Source organism: Rhodotorula toruloides, assembly GCF_000320785.1.
Source record: "Rhodotorula toruloides NP11 unplaced genomic scaffold Scaffold1, whole genome shotgun sequence".
NCBI classification, from domain to species: domain Eukaryota; kingdom Fungi; phylum Basidiomycota; class Microbotryomycetes; order Sporidiobolales; family Sporidiobolaceae; genus Rhodotorula; species Rhodotorula toruloides.
The window spans coordinates 1,184,959-1,200,912 of NW_015622961.1; the positions used below are offsets into that span (position 1 = coordinate 1,184,959).

At 62.3% G+C, this 15,954-nt stretch overlaps 7 protein-coding genes across 7 annotated transcripts in view; 4 read left to right on the forward strand and 3 right to left on the reverse strand.

The window, feature by feature from the left end:
- Nucleotides 1–983: 983 nt before the first annotated feature.
- Nucleotides 984–2,173, forward strand: RHTO_00481 (Glutathione S-transferase domain containing protein; the record flags this gene model as incomplete). The annotated part of the gene is made up of 7 exons (XM_016414165.1): nt 984–1,170; nt 1,233–1,290; nt 1,358–1,479; nt 1,561–1,655; nt 1,716–1,791; nt 1,848–1,962; nt 2,020–2,173. The coding sequence occupies 7 exons, from the start codon at nt 984–986 to the stop codon at nt 2,171–2,173; spliced, it is 807 nt and encodes a 268-aa protein (XP_016277172.1).
- Nucleotides 2,174–2,269: 96 nt separating this feature from the next.
- On the reverse strand, nt 2,270–4,171 carry RHTO_00482 (X-linked retinitis pigmentosa GTPase regulator-like protein; the record flags this gene model as incomplete). The annotated part of the gene is made up of 6 exons (XM_016414166.1): nt 2,270–2,559; nt 2,617–2,766; nt 3,014–3,149; nt 3,209–3,411; nt 3,472–3,675; nt 3,727–4,171. 6 exons carry the CDS (start codon nt 4,169–4,171, stop codon nt 2,270–2,272), a joined length of 1,428 nt encoding a protein of 475 aa, XP_016277173.1.
- Nucleotides 4,172–4,349: 178 nt separating this feature from the next.
- On the forward strand, nt 4,350–5,880 carry RHTO_00483 (phosphopantothenate-cysteine ligase; the record flags this gene model as incomplete). The annotated part of the gene is made up of 5 exons (XM_016414167.1): nt 4,350–4,490; nt 4,702–4,736; nt 4,793–5,396; nt 5,457–5,576; nt 5,635–5,880. 5 exons carry the CDS (start codon nt 4,350–4,352, stop codon nt 5,878–5,880), a joined length of 1,146 nt encoding a protein of 381 aa, XP_016277174.1.
- Nucleotides 5,881–6,789: 909 nt separating this feature from the next.
- On the forward strand, nt 6,790–8,994 carry RHTO_00484 (DASH complex subunit ASK1; the record flags this gene model as incomplete). Its single annotated transcript, XM_016414168.1, has 3 exons — nt 6,790–7,044; nt 7,112–8,885; nt 8,951–8,994. 3 exons carry the CDS (start codon nt 6,790–6,792, stop codon nt 8,992–8,994), a joined length of 2,073 nt encoding a protein of 690 aa, XP_016277175.1.
- Nucleotides 8,995–9,190: 196 nt separating this feature from the next.
- RHTO_00485 (centrin 3) lies at nt 9,191–9,996 on the forward strand (the record flags this gene model as incomplete). The annotated part of the gene is made up of 4 exons (XM_016414169.1): nt 9,191–9,512; nt 9,635–9,782; nt 9,849–9,914; nt 9,975–9,996. The coding sequence occupies 4 exons, from the start codon at nt 9,191–9,193 to the stop codon at nt 9,994–9,996; spliced, it is 558 nt and encodes a 185-aa protein (XP_016277176.1).
- A 357-nt stretch (nt 9,997–10,353) lies between these two features.
- Nucleotides 10,354–14,210, reverse strand: RHTO_00486 (spindle pole body-associated protein sad1; the record flags this gene model as incomplete). Its single annotated transcript, XM_016414170.1, has 4 exons — nt 10,354–12,196; nt 12,254–13,388; nt 13,446–13,578; nt 13,638–14,210. The coding sequence occupies 4 exons, from the start codon at nt 14,208–14,210 to the stop codon at nt 10,354–10,356; spliced, it is 3,684 nt and encodes a 1,227-aa protein (XP_016277177.1).
- A 795-nt stretch (nt 14,211–15,005) lies between these two features.
- Nucleotides 15,006–15,954, reverse strand: part of RHTO_00487 (AGC/YANK protein kinase) — a gene marked incomplete at both ends in the record, with an annotated part of 2,175 nt that continues 1,226 nt past the window's right edge. Inside the window, 3 exons of the mRNA XM_016414171.1 lie at nt 15,006–15,504; nt 15,561–15,697; nt 15,759–15,899. Of these exons, the coding sequence (XP_016277178.1) occupies nt 15,006–15,504; nt 15,561–15,697; nt 15,759–15,899 (777 nt within the window). The remainder of the gene's footprint in view (nt 15,505–15,560; nt 15,698–15,758; nt 15,900–15,954) is intronic.

Sequence of the window (15,954 nt, forward strand, 5' to 3'; positions counted from 1 at the left end):
GTACCTCAGCTGATCAGCAGGCAGGGCACTGATTCCGACAGACAGTTCGCTCAGGCGCAACCTTCCGTTGCTTCGCAATACGCACAAGCATGCCTGCCGCACGTCGGCTGACAGGCTGCGCAGCTGCTCTCGTCATCTCTCACACTGGACGGGCTGGATAAACACCTTCTCTCGCCTCTCGCCTCGTTCTCCATCCAACTTCCACTGGGCGGAAGAAGCGACTGCTGCCGGCTACTGTACCTCGATCGGCTTGGATACTTGGACACTAGCTCGAGATAGTATCATGGCGTCCATTAAGCACCCTCGCGATCTTGCGAGGTTGAGGCTCCCGGTCGTTCGCCCCTTTGTAATGCCTCTTCTCCTCGGGCTCGGCTCCATCGCTCGCGCTTCGCCTGTCAGCTCGTTATCTGGCGTGCATGACGCTCGCTCGTTAGCGGGCCAGAGGGCAAAGGAACACTCCCGGCGAAGGGCGATCCTGGGGAAGCTTTCCCGGCGGTCTTGGGCAAACAACGATGAGCTGCTCGCCGGCGCAATCTTCCGATCGTTCACCTGCATTGCTGCAATAATTGCTGTTCTTGCGCGTAGAGCAGAGCTTTCACGCTGCACAGGAACAGCGAAAAGTCGACTTGCGGGTACAGCTCGAGAGTGAATCGAGTGCACGAGTAGCGGCGGAGGCCAGAGTAGCTGCTCCTGATATCAGCTTATCTGGTAAGGCGTCCTCGCTACTTGACATGGCGAGCAGCATCAGTGTTGACGCAGATCGAGCGAGAGCGTACTTGCGACGCCAATTTGAGAAGGTCACGGTCCTGCTTCTCCCCCTCGAGGACCACGCAGTCAAATCGTGCGGCTGCACAGCCTCCACAGCGCGGCTTGCCCGGCTGGGCGCGAGCAAGGCGCCAGTGCTCCCGCCCCTCCTCTCGTTCCTCCGCTCACCGCACCTCGCTCATCTCGCGCGCTCGCTCAGCTTGACTGATACACCGGCTATGGCTCAGCAGCAGCGAATCATCTTCTACGACCTCGTCGCCGAGCACGGCGGCCCGTTCTTCTCACCCAACACGCTCAAGACCCGCTTCTCCCTGCTGCACAAGGGCGTTGACTTCGAGGAGCGCGAGGTCACCTTCATGGAACTGCGGGAGATGGGCCCGAAGATGGGCTTGGAGCGAGCGATAAGTGCGGGCGACTCCTCCTTGACATGCGGGCGATGGGCTGATCATCTTGTGCGCGCCTCGCAGTCCCTTGTATCGAGCTTCCAGACGGAAGCTTTATCTACGACTCATGGAACATCGCCGAGTGAGTAGTCGATGCCGGCCAATCCTCCTTCTCGTCCTCGTTCCCGCTGATCCTCTTTCGCCCGCAGATGGCTCGAGAAGGAGTACCCCGACAAGCCTTCCCTCTTCTTGCCCGACTCTCCTACGCCTCTCAAGGCCGGCGCGCCTGAACTCACAGTCGCAAAGAACTTTGCGCTGGTCTTCTCGGAAGGTGCGTTGACTCGAGCACCTGTTTCTGCTCTCTTCACCTTGCTGCATCCCGACTCACCAGTACTGACTCATCCTCGAACAGGATTCGGCAGCTCTGACGCACAATGGAGCACGTTCTTCGAGATCTCGGCGCAGGGGATCTACGACTTGATGCCTGGAACCGAAGAGACGAACCCGGTTCGTCAACTGCGCAACAATGATACTGGCCCTCGACACTGACCTCCTCTTGCGAGGCAGAACAAAGCGTACTTTCGATCCGATTACAAGCTGGGTATGAAGGGTGCCTGGGAATGGCTGCAGTCGCTGGACCGCGGTGAGCTTGCCTCCTTTCCACGTTTCCACAGATCGCACGCTTACACTCTCTCACAGAGACCCTTATCTCGCATGCCCAAGCGTCGCTGCTCCCGCTCGACAAGATTTTCTCAAAGACCCCCTTCCTTGCCGGCAACAACCCCGGCTTCGCCGACTACGTCGCTTTCGGACGGTAAGCCAACTCTGTCGCCACGTCCTTCTTCCCACACTGACGAGCACGCGCTCGCAGGTACTACATGATGCGCTGTGCGTGCCCGAAGGAGTGCAAGGCGGTTTGGCTGCGGCCTGAGACGCTTCCGCACGTCGCGGAATGGGTAGAGAGGCTGGACAAGCGGTGGGAGCAGGAGATGGCGGATGCGACGAAGCGGTTGCCGCCCATGTAGATGTTTGGCACAGACTCGACTATTTGAAGCCAGCGCAACGCATGCTCGATTTGCCCTCACTTAGCAGTGGGAGGTCTCCTTGAGCATAGCAGAAGTCTACTCCAGCTCTTCCGACACGTCTAGCCCGACCCACATCCCCTCCGTGCCCAGCTCAACCTCGCCCAGCGTCCACCGCACACTCTCCCTCCCTCCAACCGTTCCGTCTAGCCCGAGTTCCCGCAGCGGCAGCTTGACCTCTTGCGGCTCGTAGACGTGCATCGGGACTGCCGGCGGAGCGTGCGGATTGGGCGGGCCGGATGAGGAGGAGTGAGGTAGCGCGCCTAGACCTAGTCGGCCGTGTACGGTGTTGAGGCCCCAAGTGAAGAGCGCGGAGCTATCCTCGGCGTCTGCGGACAATAGCCGTCAGTCAGCCCGGCGAGCGAAGTAGGGCACGGCTCGCGCACCTCGAACAGCCGCAGCGTAACCCCAAGCCGCTTTGATTCGGTTGATTCGTGCTCCTTCTAGCGAGTCTATTCGTTGCGGCTTCTGAGACTGCAGCTTGTCCTTGCCGAGCCCAAGCGCGCCATAGCCTGCCGAGTAGACGGATCCTCGGTCTGCTCAAGCGAGAACGGGCGCTCGTCAGTTCTGCATCCGCTAGACGTGCGGACGTGCTGAGCTTCAGGAAGATCAGGAGACGATGTGACTCGGCCTCGAGGACCGAGACTCGTCTCGAGCGACGTCCGAAGTGTGCTCAAACCGGTGTTTGACAGTCCCTCCCGCTCCAATTTGAGCAGATCCGATGGCCCCGGCATGGTTCATCTTTTCCTCCCAGCGCAGCACGAATGAAGGAGAGCGACGCACCGTCGAGAGCGAGAGCGAAGGAGCCGCCGCAGCGGTAGTCGACGATTCGGCGATTCGAGGGGAGGAAGGACGAATCGATTGGGAGAGGCGAGACAATTTGGTCGATCTTCTGGCCGTGCATGGCCTGGCAGTACTCCTGCGGTACAAGTGGTGAGCGCAGATGGTCGCCAGAGAGGAGTAAGACAGCGGTCGCACCGAGTTGCCGAACGTCCACACTTTCCCGCTCTTCGTGATGAAAGCAGAGGTATCCGCTCCTGCACTGATCCGCTCGACGCCACCTTCCTTATCAATCTCGCGAGGTAGTGGCAGCCGTGTCAACTGGTAGATGTCGGAGGACGCCGAAGCAAGGCCTAGCTGGCCGTCGGTATTGCAGCCCGTTCCGAAGACCTGGCCGTTCTCTGTGAGTTCGTGCGACGTGAGCGACTCCTCAGCAAGCGCCTGAAGCAAAGCAAGCATACCTGTCAGGACAAGCAGGTGCTCGAAGCCAGTTTCGATCTGCTTTATCCGGCCAGCTCCTTCAGGTAGCTCGACGACCGTTGCGCGAGGGAGCGTATGTTGCCGAGGTGCGTCGGTGTCCTCCGTCGTATTAGGCGGAGGATATCGCGCAGGTTGCCCTAGTCGACCGCGAGCGAGTTTCCCGCTGGAATACAGGATCGTCCTGTCTTCGAGAAAGCGTGAGCGAAGGTGCACGGAGACCGAGGCTGGATGCGCACCTTCGTCACGGACAAGCACGTAGGTTGCCTGCACTCCAGCCCGCACGGAGAGGATCTCCTCGCCCTCGAAGCCCTCCACAAGCCCACGCGTTCCCTCCTGCGACGCAAAGCCGACGCCCAACTGGCCCGCCTCGTTTCGCCCGAGCGCCATGATCCTGTCTGTGCCCTCCCAATTCCGGTACGTGACGAGCGAGTGTCCTGCTCCACCAGCGATTCCACCAGGTCGAAGAGAGTACGGTCGAGCGAGCGGGTCGATAACGTCCGCTTCCCTCCCCACCGCGGCTAGCCATCCCGAGAGCGGTACCGGAGAGAGTGATGGAGTCGATAAGGATTCCCGCGCTTGTCCTTGAAACGAGGAGGACGCGGTCGAGGCGAGGGGGTTGAAACCGGCGAGGAGAAGGTGCGACAGCGAACGGTGGGTCGCGTGCGCCCGTGAGACGGCCATTCCAGCCAGAATCTAGCGGTGTGAGCTGGTTCAGGCCTGGTTCAGCGGCGAGCAGTGACCGGTGCAGGCCAAACCCGCACCTTCTCCCTCCTCCGTCATCTTTGGAACCCCTTGCTCCGCCTGACCGCCACTAAGAGCGACTTGATAGGCTCCGCTGTGACCCGAGGACTTGCCCGCGATGTCCACACCCACGCAATTCTCGGCAGAGGACTTCTTCGCCCAGCAACCCCCGCCGAAGGACCTCGACAAGCGACTCGAGGCGGTCCAGCGCTTCGTCGAGCGCAATGTGAACGAGGGGAGGAGGGTTGTGCTCATCACGGTGCGTCTGGCAGGCGCTTCGGAGCTCTTGGAGGCGGGCTGGGGCAGGGTGGACTCGCTTCGGGACCATGTGGAGATGAGGTCGACGGAGGGCTCGTGTGAGAAGGAGGGGTCCTGAAGCGAGATTCGGGCGAGTCAGACAGTCTTTGAGACTGGGCAGAACATACCGACGGGCCAGGATGCTGACTTCACCCCGTCTTCGTCGTTTCCAGAGCGGAGGAACGACTGTTCCCCTCGAGCACAACGTGTGAGTCTCGCTTAACGACTCACACGCTCTGTCTGAGCTTACACTGCTGTCTACAGCGTCCGCTTTCTTGACAATTTCTCAGCCGGGACCCGCGGCGCCGCATCCGCCGAGCACTTCCTCCGAAGCGGTCGCTACGCCGTCATCTTCCTGCACCGCCAGCACTCGCTCCAGCCTTTCTCTCGACACTACTCTCACTCGACGAATCCTTTCCTTGACCTGCTCGATGTCGTGGAAGCGGACGGAGGCGTGTCGGGAAAGGGAAAGGCGGCTGCGGAACACCTCCCTCTGCCCGACGGACACCTCTTCCCGCCCATCCCGTCAATGCAGTCTCCCCCGTCGTATCCTCCACTCGCATACACCCCGCTGCCGCCACTTCACGCCGACGAACCACCCAACACCGACCACGGCCTGACGATCCAAATCCGCCCGCCTCACCTCGCGCCTATGCTCTCCCTCCTCCGCTCCTACAAGGTCGTCAAGTCGCTCGGCATCCTGCATTCGATCCCGTATACGACCGTCAGCGAGTACCTTTGGTACCTGAGGGGGATCAGTCGGGTTATGGGGCAGACGAAGGACAGGCAGGGACAGGCGCTGGGGCGGAGAGGGATGTACTACCTCGCTGCGGCAGTCAGCGACTTCTTTATTCCGTACACGAAGATGGTCAGTTGTCCTTCATCTCGTCTTTTCGCCGTTTGACGATGCTCACACTCCATCGCGCAGTCTGAACACAAGATCCAGTCGGGCAAGGGCTCGCTCGTGATTGAGATGGACCAGGTGCCGAAGGTGCTCAAGACGATGGTGGACGAGTGGTCGAACGAGGGCTTCATCGTGTCCTTCAAGGTGCGTTTCGTCGAGGTCTCTGAAAGCCTTCATTGCTGACGCTATCTTCCCCTTGTAGCTCGAAACGGACCCCTCCATCCTCATCCCCAAAGCACGCACAGCACTCGAGCGGTACGGCCACCAAATCGTGATCGGCAACCTCCTCGACACGCGCAAGCACGAGGTCGTCTTCGTCCAAAAGCAAGGCGAGGAGTGGCTGCGGATTCCACATCATGACGGGCCGGACGGGAAGGAGATTGAAGAGGATATCATTGCGAGGTTGATGGAGTTGCATGAGGCTTGGACGAGCAAGGGAGGCGTATAGACGGTTGCAAAGGGGTGAAGCATTTATCTTCGTCTCTCTCGTCGGCTTCGCCAGGGCATGTTTGTGAGAGATGCGCATCCTGACCACAAGCTATTGCTATCGAAGGTACCGAGCACGAGCTTGACAATCTCAACCTCGCTCACTCCTGCTCTCTTTCTCCTCCACCGCTCCCATGATGACCCACCCGCGCCCTCTCTACCGAGCGAGGGCGCCCAATCCGACACGCTCGTCCCCGCGTTAACCCAAACCGCCCTTCTCCCTCCCTCCCACGCCCGCCTCGACTCACAGAAACGGAACCGCCTTGCGCTGGTAGACGAAGTCTGCGAGCGGGGTCTGAGTGGCTGGGAGGGAGGAGAGGGACGGGACGCGGGGGCTTTGAGCTGTGTGAGGACTTGTACACAGTTTGCAATCTGATGGAGCTGGTCACCGAGCGCTGATGGTCGAGGAGGAGGAGAGGGTAGTGACTTCGACGCGCGGGCGGGTTGTGCGGTGTTGTAAGGGTTGATGGGATGGCTACAGCGTCTGACGCTGCATTCAGTGCTTTCACTGAAGCTCAGGAGGCGTCGGAGAGCGTCTGGAGGGCAAGAGGAGAGGTCTCGCGCTCCTCGACGGCCTCGTGCGGGTTCGATGAACACGCCAGAGCCATCCAGACAGTCCTGAGAGCGTAGCGAGTGCTTCACTGGGCCTCGCCGTCGTTGTCGCCGCCGCCCTCCTCCTGCACGCGACGACGACGCGACTTGTCCTTCGACTTCATCGCTCAAAGGGCTCACACGGCTCTGCTGGACTCGCTGGCTGCTACAGGGCATCGCCGAAGATTGTTAGGCGACAAGTCACGACTGCCAAAGGGACCGCAACCTTCCTCTCGCCCCTTCTCACCCGCTCCTCCCCACCGCCAAACTCTCGCCCACTATGCCGCCATTCCGAGACCCGAACCGGCTGTTCTACGACCCGGCGAACCCCGTCATGTTGCCGCAGGAGGAGATCATGCAGCTGTCGCCCGCCGAGCTGCAAGCCGCGACCGACCAGCTCGACCAGAACCTCGTCCTCCTCCTTCGCCGCGTCGAGGAGAACTTTGCGAGGTGCAATCAGGTTGTGACGGAGAGGATTCTGCCGGCGGTCGAGGTGCACGGGGAGAACAGCGCGAGGATCTACGAGTCGATCAAGGTCCGTCCTCGCTTGTTTACCTCGTTCACCAAGTCTGTTCCGCTGACCCAGTCTGTCCCCCTTGCAGTTCTGGAGACCCTTCTTTGAAGCTGCAGCTTCGATCCGACTCAACGAGCCTTATGTCGACGATTCGAGCAGTGTCGGAGCAGACGAGCGCTCGCAGGGAACGGTTATTGCCTCGCCAGACCGCACCATCTCCGACGAGGGCGACACGACCTACAGCTCGCACCCCTCCCTCACCCCCGACACACCTCGCGGTGCACCCGCGACTCAGCGCGACGAGTCGTCCGACATGAGCCTTCCTTCCGCGCCTCACTGGTCGACCGACATGTCGCCCTATCAGGACTTGCAGAAGGAGCTGAATCGCGACAATTCGGCTCTCGGGGACTTCTCTGCGTTGCGGAAGGGTTTGCCCGAGGTGCAGCGGCTCAACTTGCGAGACTTGCCGCCCGACTCGCCCGACCTGCCAGAGCCTACCGCGTTCGGTGGCGACTTGCCGGACCTTCCGGGCAACGGGCGTGCGCAGTACCGATCTGCTACGGCGGAAGAGCCAGCATCGCCTGCACCGCGCGGCGTACGAGCCGGAGGCGACAAAACGCATTCTGCGCTTCTCGAGAAGATCCTTCGCAAGGGTCTCGCCAGTCCTGCGCCGTCTCGTATCGGCCGAGGACCGGACTCGTCAACGCCGAGCGGTGCACCAGCTACTGGCAGCCGGCTCAAGTTCCCCAGCGACGTGCCGAAGAACTGGGACGGGATCGCCAACCTCTCGACCGCCTCGCTCAACTCGTTCCCGTCGCCTATCAAGCGCCGACCAGGTGCGCAAGACGACTCAATGTTCGGCGCACCTCCTTCGATCGCCTCTTCGCGCGCCTACCTCTCCTCGCCCGCACCTCCCGCCACGTCCTCGAACCCGCTCAAAGCGTCCACATCCCGCCGCGCTCCGCCGTCACCCTCCGCATCGAGCTCTTCGTTCCTCTCGCGCACGCCGGCGAAGGAGGCAGCTCGTCGGACAGCGCTGAACGTGTACGACTCGCTCGCTTTCGACTCGCCGGGTCTCGAACTGGCGCCGCCGACCGTCAAGTTCGAGGACATGTTCGGGAAGCGGCCCGAGGAGGAGACGCCGGGATTGGACAGCCCGAGTCAGCGGTCGACGCTGTCACGACCGGGAGGAGCATTGCGAAGCGGAGCGTCCAACGCCGGAAACGACAGCTACCTCTCTTCGGCACCTGCGCAACCCAGCTTTGTCGACCGCAGCCCGACTCAACTGTTTGCCCAGCACGACCCGTCCTCGTCGTCCGTCTCGCGCGACGTTCCGCTCGCCGACTTTGGAGGCGGCACGACCGCCAACATCGACGACCTCCTTGCTGGCGCGCCGACGATGACCTACGACCATCATCACAACCCACTCGCCGGACCTATCGACCCGCAGCAGTACGCTGGCATCGTCAATGACGACGACGAGCCGCATCAGCCGACGGGAGGATACGGCGCGGACGAGTCGTTCACGGGCGACGCCGAGGACGACCAGCCGCACCACCTGCACCGGCGCGAAGAGCCGACGTACACGGGCTACGACGACTACGAGCAGTCGCTTGCTGGCGAGGGAGGCGGGCGCGGCCTGCGGCTGCCTGGACAGGATGGGCCGGAGGACACGCTGTTTGGCATGCCGCCTGGACGAGGGGGCGCGGATGCTGCCAAGGCGGGACGGACAGCCAGGTTCGCGGGTGTCGAGGACGACAGCTTTACCGACAGCGGTGGAGTCGACGGCGGGAAGAGCGGGTTCAGGCTGCACGGGCTCAGCGACATGGAGACGCTGCATGGCGGCGAGTTGCTCTCGAGTGGTGCGTTTCTCTCGCCTTCTCTGCTATCGTTTCGGCACCGCTCACTGTGATTGTCCACTGCGCAGAACCGTTCCAGGCGAGTCCGCTCGCAGGCAAGAGCTATCAGTAGACGGTCTTCCGGTCGCGCAACCTCTCGCGCGCGTCCTTGTTGTAATCATCTATTCGTCGCCGATGTTTCCATGCTTGTAGCGGCCCCTTGTACGGCTGTCCTTCGCTTCATCGCTCGACGCGACTGCACGTCAAGACGCGAGGTTGCTTGTCGTCGACCGCACGCTCTCACTCGCTTCGCTGCTGGTCTGGACGGGATGTCGGGCATGTTTGGGACACCAGGCGTCAGCAAGAAGCCCTCGCCGTACTCCGCGTCGCGGCACCACCCCTCGACGACCCCCTCTCGCCAACAACCATCGCAACTCTCGTCCGACCAACAGCAGGAGGTGCGCGAGGCGTTCGAGCTGTTCGATCTCGACAAGGACCAGAAACTCGACTATCACGAGTTCAAGGTCGCGCTCAGAGCGCTCGGGTTCGACTTGAAGAAGGCGGAGGTGTTGAAGCTGATGAGGGAGCACAACCACGACGAGGGGGGCAGCGGGAGCTTGACGATCGGCCTGAGCGGGTTCATGGGCATCGGTGCGTCTACAGAGCGCGTCCGGAGGCTAGAAGAGCACTTGACGAGCGGCAACGCTGACCTCCTCGTCCTCGACCCTGTCCCTCACTCCCTCACACGCGTCGTTATCGTTCTCTTCACACAGCCGAGCAATTGATCTTGGCACGGGATCCACTGGACGAGATTCGACGCGCGTTCAAGCTCTTCGACACGGAGGGGACAGGTCGAATCTCTTTGCGGGACTTGAAGAAGGTCGCGCGAGAACTTGGCGAGAACCTCGAGGAGGACGAGCTGTGAGTGCAGGACCTTCTGAGCGTCCTCCAACTTGCACGGAAGCTGACCGAACCTCGCACCCGCAGCAAAGCGATGATTGACGAGTTCGACCTGGATATGGACGGCGCCATTTCGGAGCAGGAGTTTATCAAGTGCGCGCGCTGACGATCCTGAGCCTTGCACGCAAAGCTGACGCGCTCATGCGCGCGCAGGATCATGTCGGACGATGTCTGAGTCCCCAGCTCACCTATCTCGTCACTCTGCCTTTCGGCTATACCCGTCGTCCAGCTGTTTGTATCAACAGTGTACCACCAACCTGCAACAACCTTGACGTCCAGCCAAGCACCGGAGAAGCCCCGCCTGCGCAGCTCATGAGCGAAACCGACCTGGCTGTGCTCCCTCTCAAACGGTCGTGCCAGCGCTCACGTCGTGCTGCGGAGCGGATGGCCATGCATTGCGAAGTCGAACAGATAGAGACTGGGTAAAAAGAGAGTGCTCGCATACTAGATAGCTTTTGGTACTGGGCGGAAGGCACGAAGGAACGTGTGGAGGGAATCGGACAACGACGAGGTATACGTGCGAAGGAAACGTCTAGGCGCTGCCGTCGAGCAGCTGCGACTCGGTCTGACCGCTGACGCGGATGCGGTATAGGCAGGTGTAGGCCGACTCGCCGTGGTTGCTGAGGACCTTGACGACGACGACCTGGACAGGGAGGCCGAGTCGGCGAGCGGAGGGAGTGACAGGGAAGGACTGCACGGGCGAAGGAGCAGACGGGTCGTACGAGCCGACGGCGAGGAGGATGTGGTTGGCGCTGGGCGGGATCGAAGTGGGCTCGTTCTCGATCGCGTCGAGGTCGTCGAGCGGGTCTTGACCGGCCGCACGAGCTGCGCGCTTCGCCTCGCGTTCCTCGAGGCGGAACTGCGCGACTTTGGCGACGTTCTGTGGGCCGTCGACGATGCCCCAAACCTCAAAGTCCTTGGGCGCCGACGAGACGTCTCCGTCGAGCGCGACGTCCGGCGAGATGTGCTCGAGCGTGATGTCGGTCGGCACCACGCGTCGACTGAGCTGGATGCCGATCTGGCCGTGTTGGCCCGCGAAAGGCCAGCATGAGCCGGGTGTCCGGTCTGGGTGGAGGGCGGTGACGGGCGAGCGACCCTGCGGAACGGAGGTTCCGGTAATCCAGGCGAGCACTGAGCGACTGCGACTGACAGGGTGTGGCTCGTAGGTGCGCGAGGTGAGAGACCGAATGACCCGTCCTCCCGCGGTGTACAGGGCGTAGTCGGGGCGGGCGAGAACGTCCTTCGAGTACCGGAGCAAGGCCGAGTCGACCAGCGACGAGATGATGGCGGTGACGTTCTGCCCGTCGGACGACTTGATCGTGACGGGTCCGTCGGCGGTGGGCGCACTGTGGTGGCGGGCGAACGGGTTGAGGTGGGAGGCGAGAGACGCATCCTTGCGACGCATGTCCTCCTGCTTGGCGACCTTGGCGAGGATCTCCTGGCCCATCTGCTCAAAGTTTTCGTTCGCCTTGGCCTCGAAGTCGCGCTTGAGCAACTTGATCTCGCGGCGAAGCAGGTCGAGGAAGGTCTGCTTCGAGACGAAGGCGTCGCTGCCCGTGCGGCTCGACAGGTCGGATGCGACCCAAGCCTTGAGCGCGCCCTCGTTCGCAGCGAGGAAGTCGTCCCATGAGGGCAAGGCGACTTGTCCCTTCGCCTCCTTCGACGAACCGAAGAGACCGTTGCGCTTCGAGCCATCCAGCGCAGCGATCTTGGCGTCGACGGTCCGCTCAACCGCTCGCTTGTCAACGAACGCGTCCTTGAGCACACGCCAGAACGCCGGGTCGATCTCGAGGCGCCCGCTGTCGTCGAGGCGGACCGCAACCTTGCCTGGCAGCTTCTTGGCGATCGCGTCGAGAGCAATCTTGGTGATGCGCTCGACGTCGGTGGCGGCGGCGACGTCTTTGGCGACCTTGGCGATCTGCTGATCCAGCGCAGCGACCTCGCGAGAGACGGCGGTGACCGTCGTTTGAAGGTGTCGCAGGTCTGCCGAGTCGCGTTGCTGCTCCGTCGTCAATGAGCGGATACGGCTTTGGAGAGACTCGATGTCGCCCTTGAGGTCCTGCGCCGCCTTTTCCGCCGCCAAGCTGCGCGACTCGTCGGCTTTCTCGAGCAACTGGAGAGCAGCCTTCGCGCGGGCCTGCTCAGTCGACAATGTTGCCTCGAGCGATTCCAGCTGCTCGGACAAGCGTGAAACGTAATCGCGATCGTCCGAGGATTGCTGCCGGTCGTTGTCGGAAGCGGAAGAGAGGCGGCTCATAGCAGACTCGAGATCGGAAAGGCGAGCGACGAGACCCTCGAACGAGTCTGGCGGCGCGGAGGGAGCAACAAAGGATGAAGAGGGAGAGGGAGACGGCATGGTGAGGCGGTTCGATCGGCTGCGGGAACGAATAATCAGCCTAGAAGGGTCGGGAAACGGAGGCACTGCTACGCACAGTACCGCAGCGACGATCCCAAGCAAGAGAAGTGTCGTAGCGATCGCCTTCCAGATCCTGCCCCAGTGTAGCAGCGGGTCCTGCGTCTTCCGCCATAGTCGCGCGACGAGCTCGACGAGCGGCCGCAAGGCGTTTCCGCACTTTCTTCCCCACTCGCCGCCCATCCGTTCCGCGCGCGCAACATCGTCTTCATCGTCGTCGATCGGTCCCAGCGGCGTACCAGCACCCAGCATCGACGGCGGGCCGGGCAGTCGCCGCTTCCGCAGCGCGCTGACGGGACTTCCTGCTGCTCCAGGCGTGAGGGGATAGGCGCCAGTGGTCGGCATCGGCGTGGCGCCGCTGGTGCCGGGAGTAGCCGCAGCTGCAGCACGCTGATGTTGCGGAGTGGGCTGCGCCTGCTGTCTCCGTCGCTGCTCCTCCTCGAAATGCCGCTTCTTCTGCGCTTCGAGCGCCTGGACGATGCGCTCCTCCTCGCTGTAATCGTACGAGCTGCCGCGGAGGACCGAGTCGTCGAAAGAGGCTGAGAGACTGTTGCTGTCGTTACCGGGGCCGAGCAAGCGGTCGAAAGCGGCAAAGGCGGGATCGACTGGACCTGCGCCATTGATTCGCGAAGACGATGCTGCGGCTTGCTGATGACTAGTCGAGGTGCTGCCGTTCGCTTGCGGCGAAGGCGATCTGAGACGAAGGAAATACGACGCGGCAGGAGTCGTGCGGTCGGCTTCGTCGTCGTCGAGATAGTCGTTGCCGGCGGGGTGATCCTGCGGGTCCATGCCGCCCAGGTCTTGCCCCTCGTACTCCAGATCATCCTCTTCGTCCTCCTCCTCGTCGTCTTCCTGCTCGTCACCCTCCGCACCTGCAGTCGACCTTCTCGAACCCCGCTTGCCCTTCCGCTTCTTGCCGTACCAGATCTCGCCGTCTCGGATACCGCGCGGGATGGCCTCCTGAGCCGCAGAGCGACCGCCAGTACTCGCGCGCCCTTTGCCCTTGCTCTTGCGCCGCTTCGTCGCAGCGCCATTGTCCGAATCAGCGGTCGAAGTGTCGCCGGCATGGTATGAGGGGTCCTTCGTCGGGTTGTAGGACGGGTCGGCGGGCTTTTGTGAGCGGCGGCGAGGCTTGTTGGCAGAACGAGGGTCGTCTGTCGGTGGCGATTAGTTAGTCCTGACCTCCGTTGACGAAACAGAATTTAGCGCACCAGCGAGATCATCTTCTTCCGAGTGCACCTTCGTGCGCTTCTTGCCCTTCGCGCGCTGGTCGAACTCGGACTCCTCGCTACTTGACGTCTGGCCCGCCTGGTGACGATAAGTCGGGTCTTTCGGCGCGTGTTTCTGCGGTGCTCACGCGGCTGTCAGCGAAGCCCATTGAAATGAAGTCGGGTGCGACGTACCTTGCGCTTCTTGCCTGCGCTGGCGGGCGCCTTGGCCGGCTGCGGCAGATCCTGCTCCTCTCCCGCTTCTTCCGCCTCGCCCTCACCATTCTCTTCTCTCCCATTCAACGGCGGGAAGTCCTCCCTCCTCCCGCCGGTCACAACCCCACCGAGCCCGCTCGTCGCCGCCTTGAAAGCGTTGGCAATATTGACGCTCGTGTTCTGCAACCCGCCGTACGCGACAGGCGGCGGAGGCGGATAGGCGTTCCCTCCCGTGTCCTTCTTCCTCTGCGCGAGTCGTGCGTACCGGACTGCAGCAGGCTCAGCAGCTCGACCCGAGTCGGCTGGTCCCGGAGCCGCTCCCTGGTCCTCCTGCTCGCCCTCTTCCTCCTCCTCCACGGCGCCGGTTGAGCTCCTCGCTCGTCGAGGCGGAGAAGCCTGCATACGAGCGGACGACGAGGCGCCTACGCGCGGCGAGGCGGGAGCGCCGTAGGCATAGCTGAGGTTGAGAGAGTGGACTGAGGCGCGGCGGATCTCGCCTTCGACAGAGGGCGAGCGGCCGTGCGATGAACGCGAGTTGGGCGGGCGGGACATTGATAGTGAGGAAGAGAGTCGCTAGGCCGGCAAGTAGGGTAGGAGGCGGATGAGGCGGCGAAAGGAGGTCGAGTAGGCGGTGAAGGGGTATGAGACGAGCCGGTGAAGGGCAGGCCGGGCGTATAGTGAGAGTGCGTAGCCGGTCGTTGAGGGTATTAGTAGCTGTGGGTCTGCTCTGCACGCCTTCTCGAGCAGTTGAGGCGAGAGACGAAGGCGGCGAACCTGCGTGAACCGATGAGGAGAGGTCAATTCGCGAGGACAGGCACAGAGGCGACGGACGCACCTCGGCTCAGGCGTAAGGTAGCAAAGAGCTGCAGCAAGTGCCTCAGCGAGCCAGCAAACGCGACGAGAGCGAGACGAGGGACGAAGTTGAGCGAGACGAACAAACGCCCGCTCGCACCGCTTGACCTCTGGTTTGCGATGAGCTGGCGAGTGGACGGAGCGAGAGTACAGAGAGCCACGCGCAACGCGAGCGCAACACCCACGCGGCAAGAGCGAGCGCAAACCGGATAAGATTCGCACAGGTTACGAGAGAACAAGGCCAGAGGCGGGAACGAGGACTGCAAGACTACCAGTAAGACGAACGGAATAACGAGGGTATGAGTAAAGCCGTAGGGGAATCGAAACCGAGATGAGGGGGAACGAGGGTGACGAGTCGAGCGAGGAGGAGAGGCGGAGTGGAGACAGGGTTGGGCGAGATGCGATTAGGCGAGATGCAGTGTCCGTATGGCGAGGCGCTTTTTAGCGAGTGGAGACAAGATAATGCAAGGCGAGGCGAGATGGGCGGGGAGGAGGTTAGAGAGCGGTCGCAATGCCGTTGTCGGGTCGAGGATTTGCGTAAGGGTGGTGCGACTGCGGCTGCGGCGACGACCGCTGTTCCCGCATCTCGAAGCTCTGGCCCTCGACCGGCGTCCGAGACGCCTGTCGCATCGGCGACGCCCGACCCGCGCTCGCGTTCGACTGGGCATCATCCGGTCGACCTGCCAGCTCCCTTGGTCGGACGGGCGACGACGAGAGGTACCCCGCGTTTCCCTCGTGCAGACCCGGCGTCACTGGCCCCACACTCACACTCGTCGTAGTCGCCGTCAAGTCCGCCAGCGGCTGCTCGTCGATCCGGACCGCCTGAGGGTGAACGCCTGCGTCCGATCCCATCGCAGGACTGCGAGGCGCTCCAGAGGGTTCTGCCGCAATGCCTGTTGTTAAGGAGGACACGCCGGCGGAAGCTGCGGTGCCGGACTCGTCGAGGACGAACCAGGACTTGCGGGGTTGTCGGAGGTAGTCGTAGGGGAGGAAGCTGCAAACTCGCAAGGTCAGCAGCGATCACACGCAAGGAGGATCGGGTGAACGCACTGCTGTTCCATCAACCGGTAGTCTGCCGACAATTCGGACAAGTCGATGTTGGGATTCCGTTTCCGCGCCTTGAGCGGGTTGTCCTCCAACAAGAGCTCTTCCAGCTCGTGCGTCGCGTCAAAATTCGCCTTCTTAGACTGTGCCATGATCTCATACCGTCAGCTGTAGAGACTTAGGAGGATCGGGAGGGGAACGCACGTCGGGCTCGAAAGGAGGTATCGCCTCTTTCCGCTCGAGGACGTCCCAGTCGTAGTCTCGGAACCACGGGTGTCGCTTGAACGCCTCGAGCCCGCCTGTGCCGGGACAACCCAGCCGCTTCTTCGGATCTCGCTGCAGAAGCTGCGCATCGCGGACAAACTGGAGTCAGCGCCACCTCGTTAACCCCCCCCCCCCC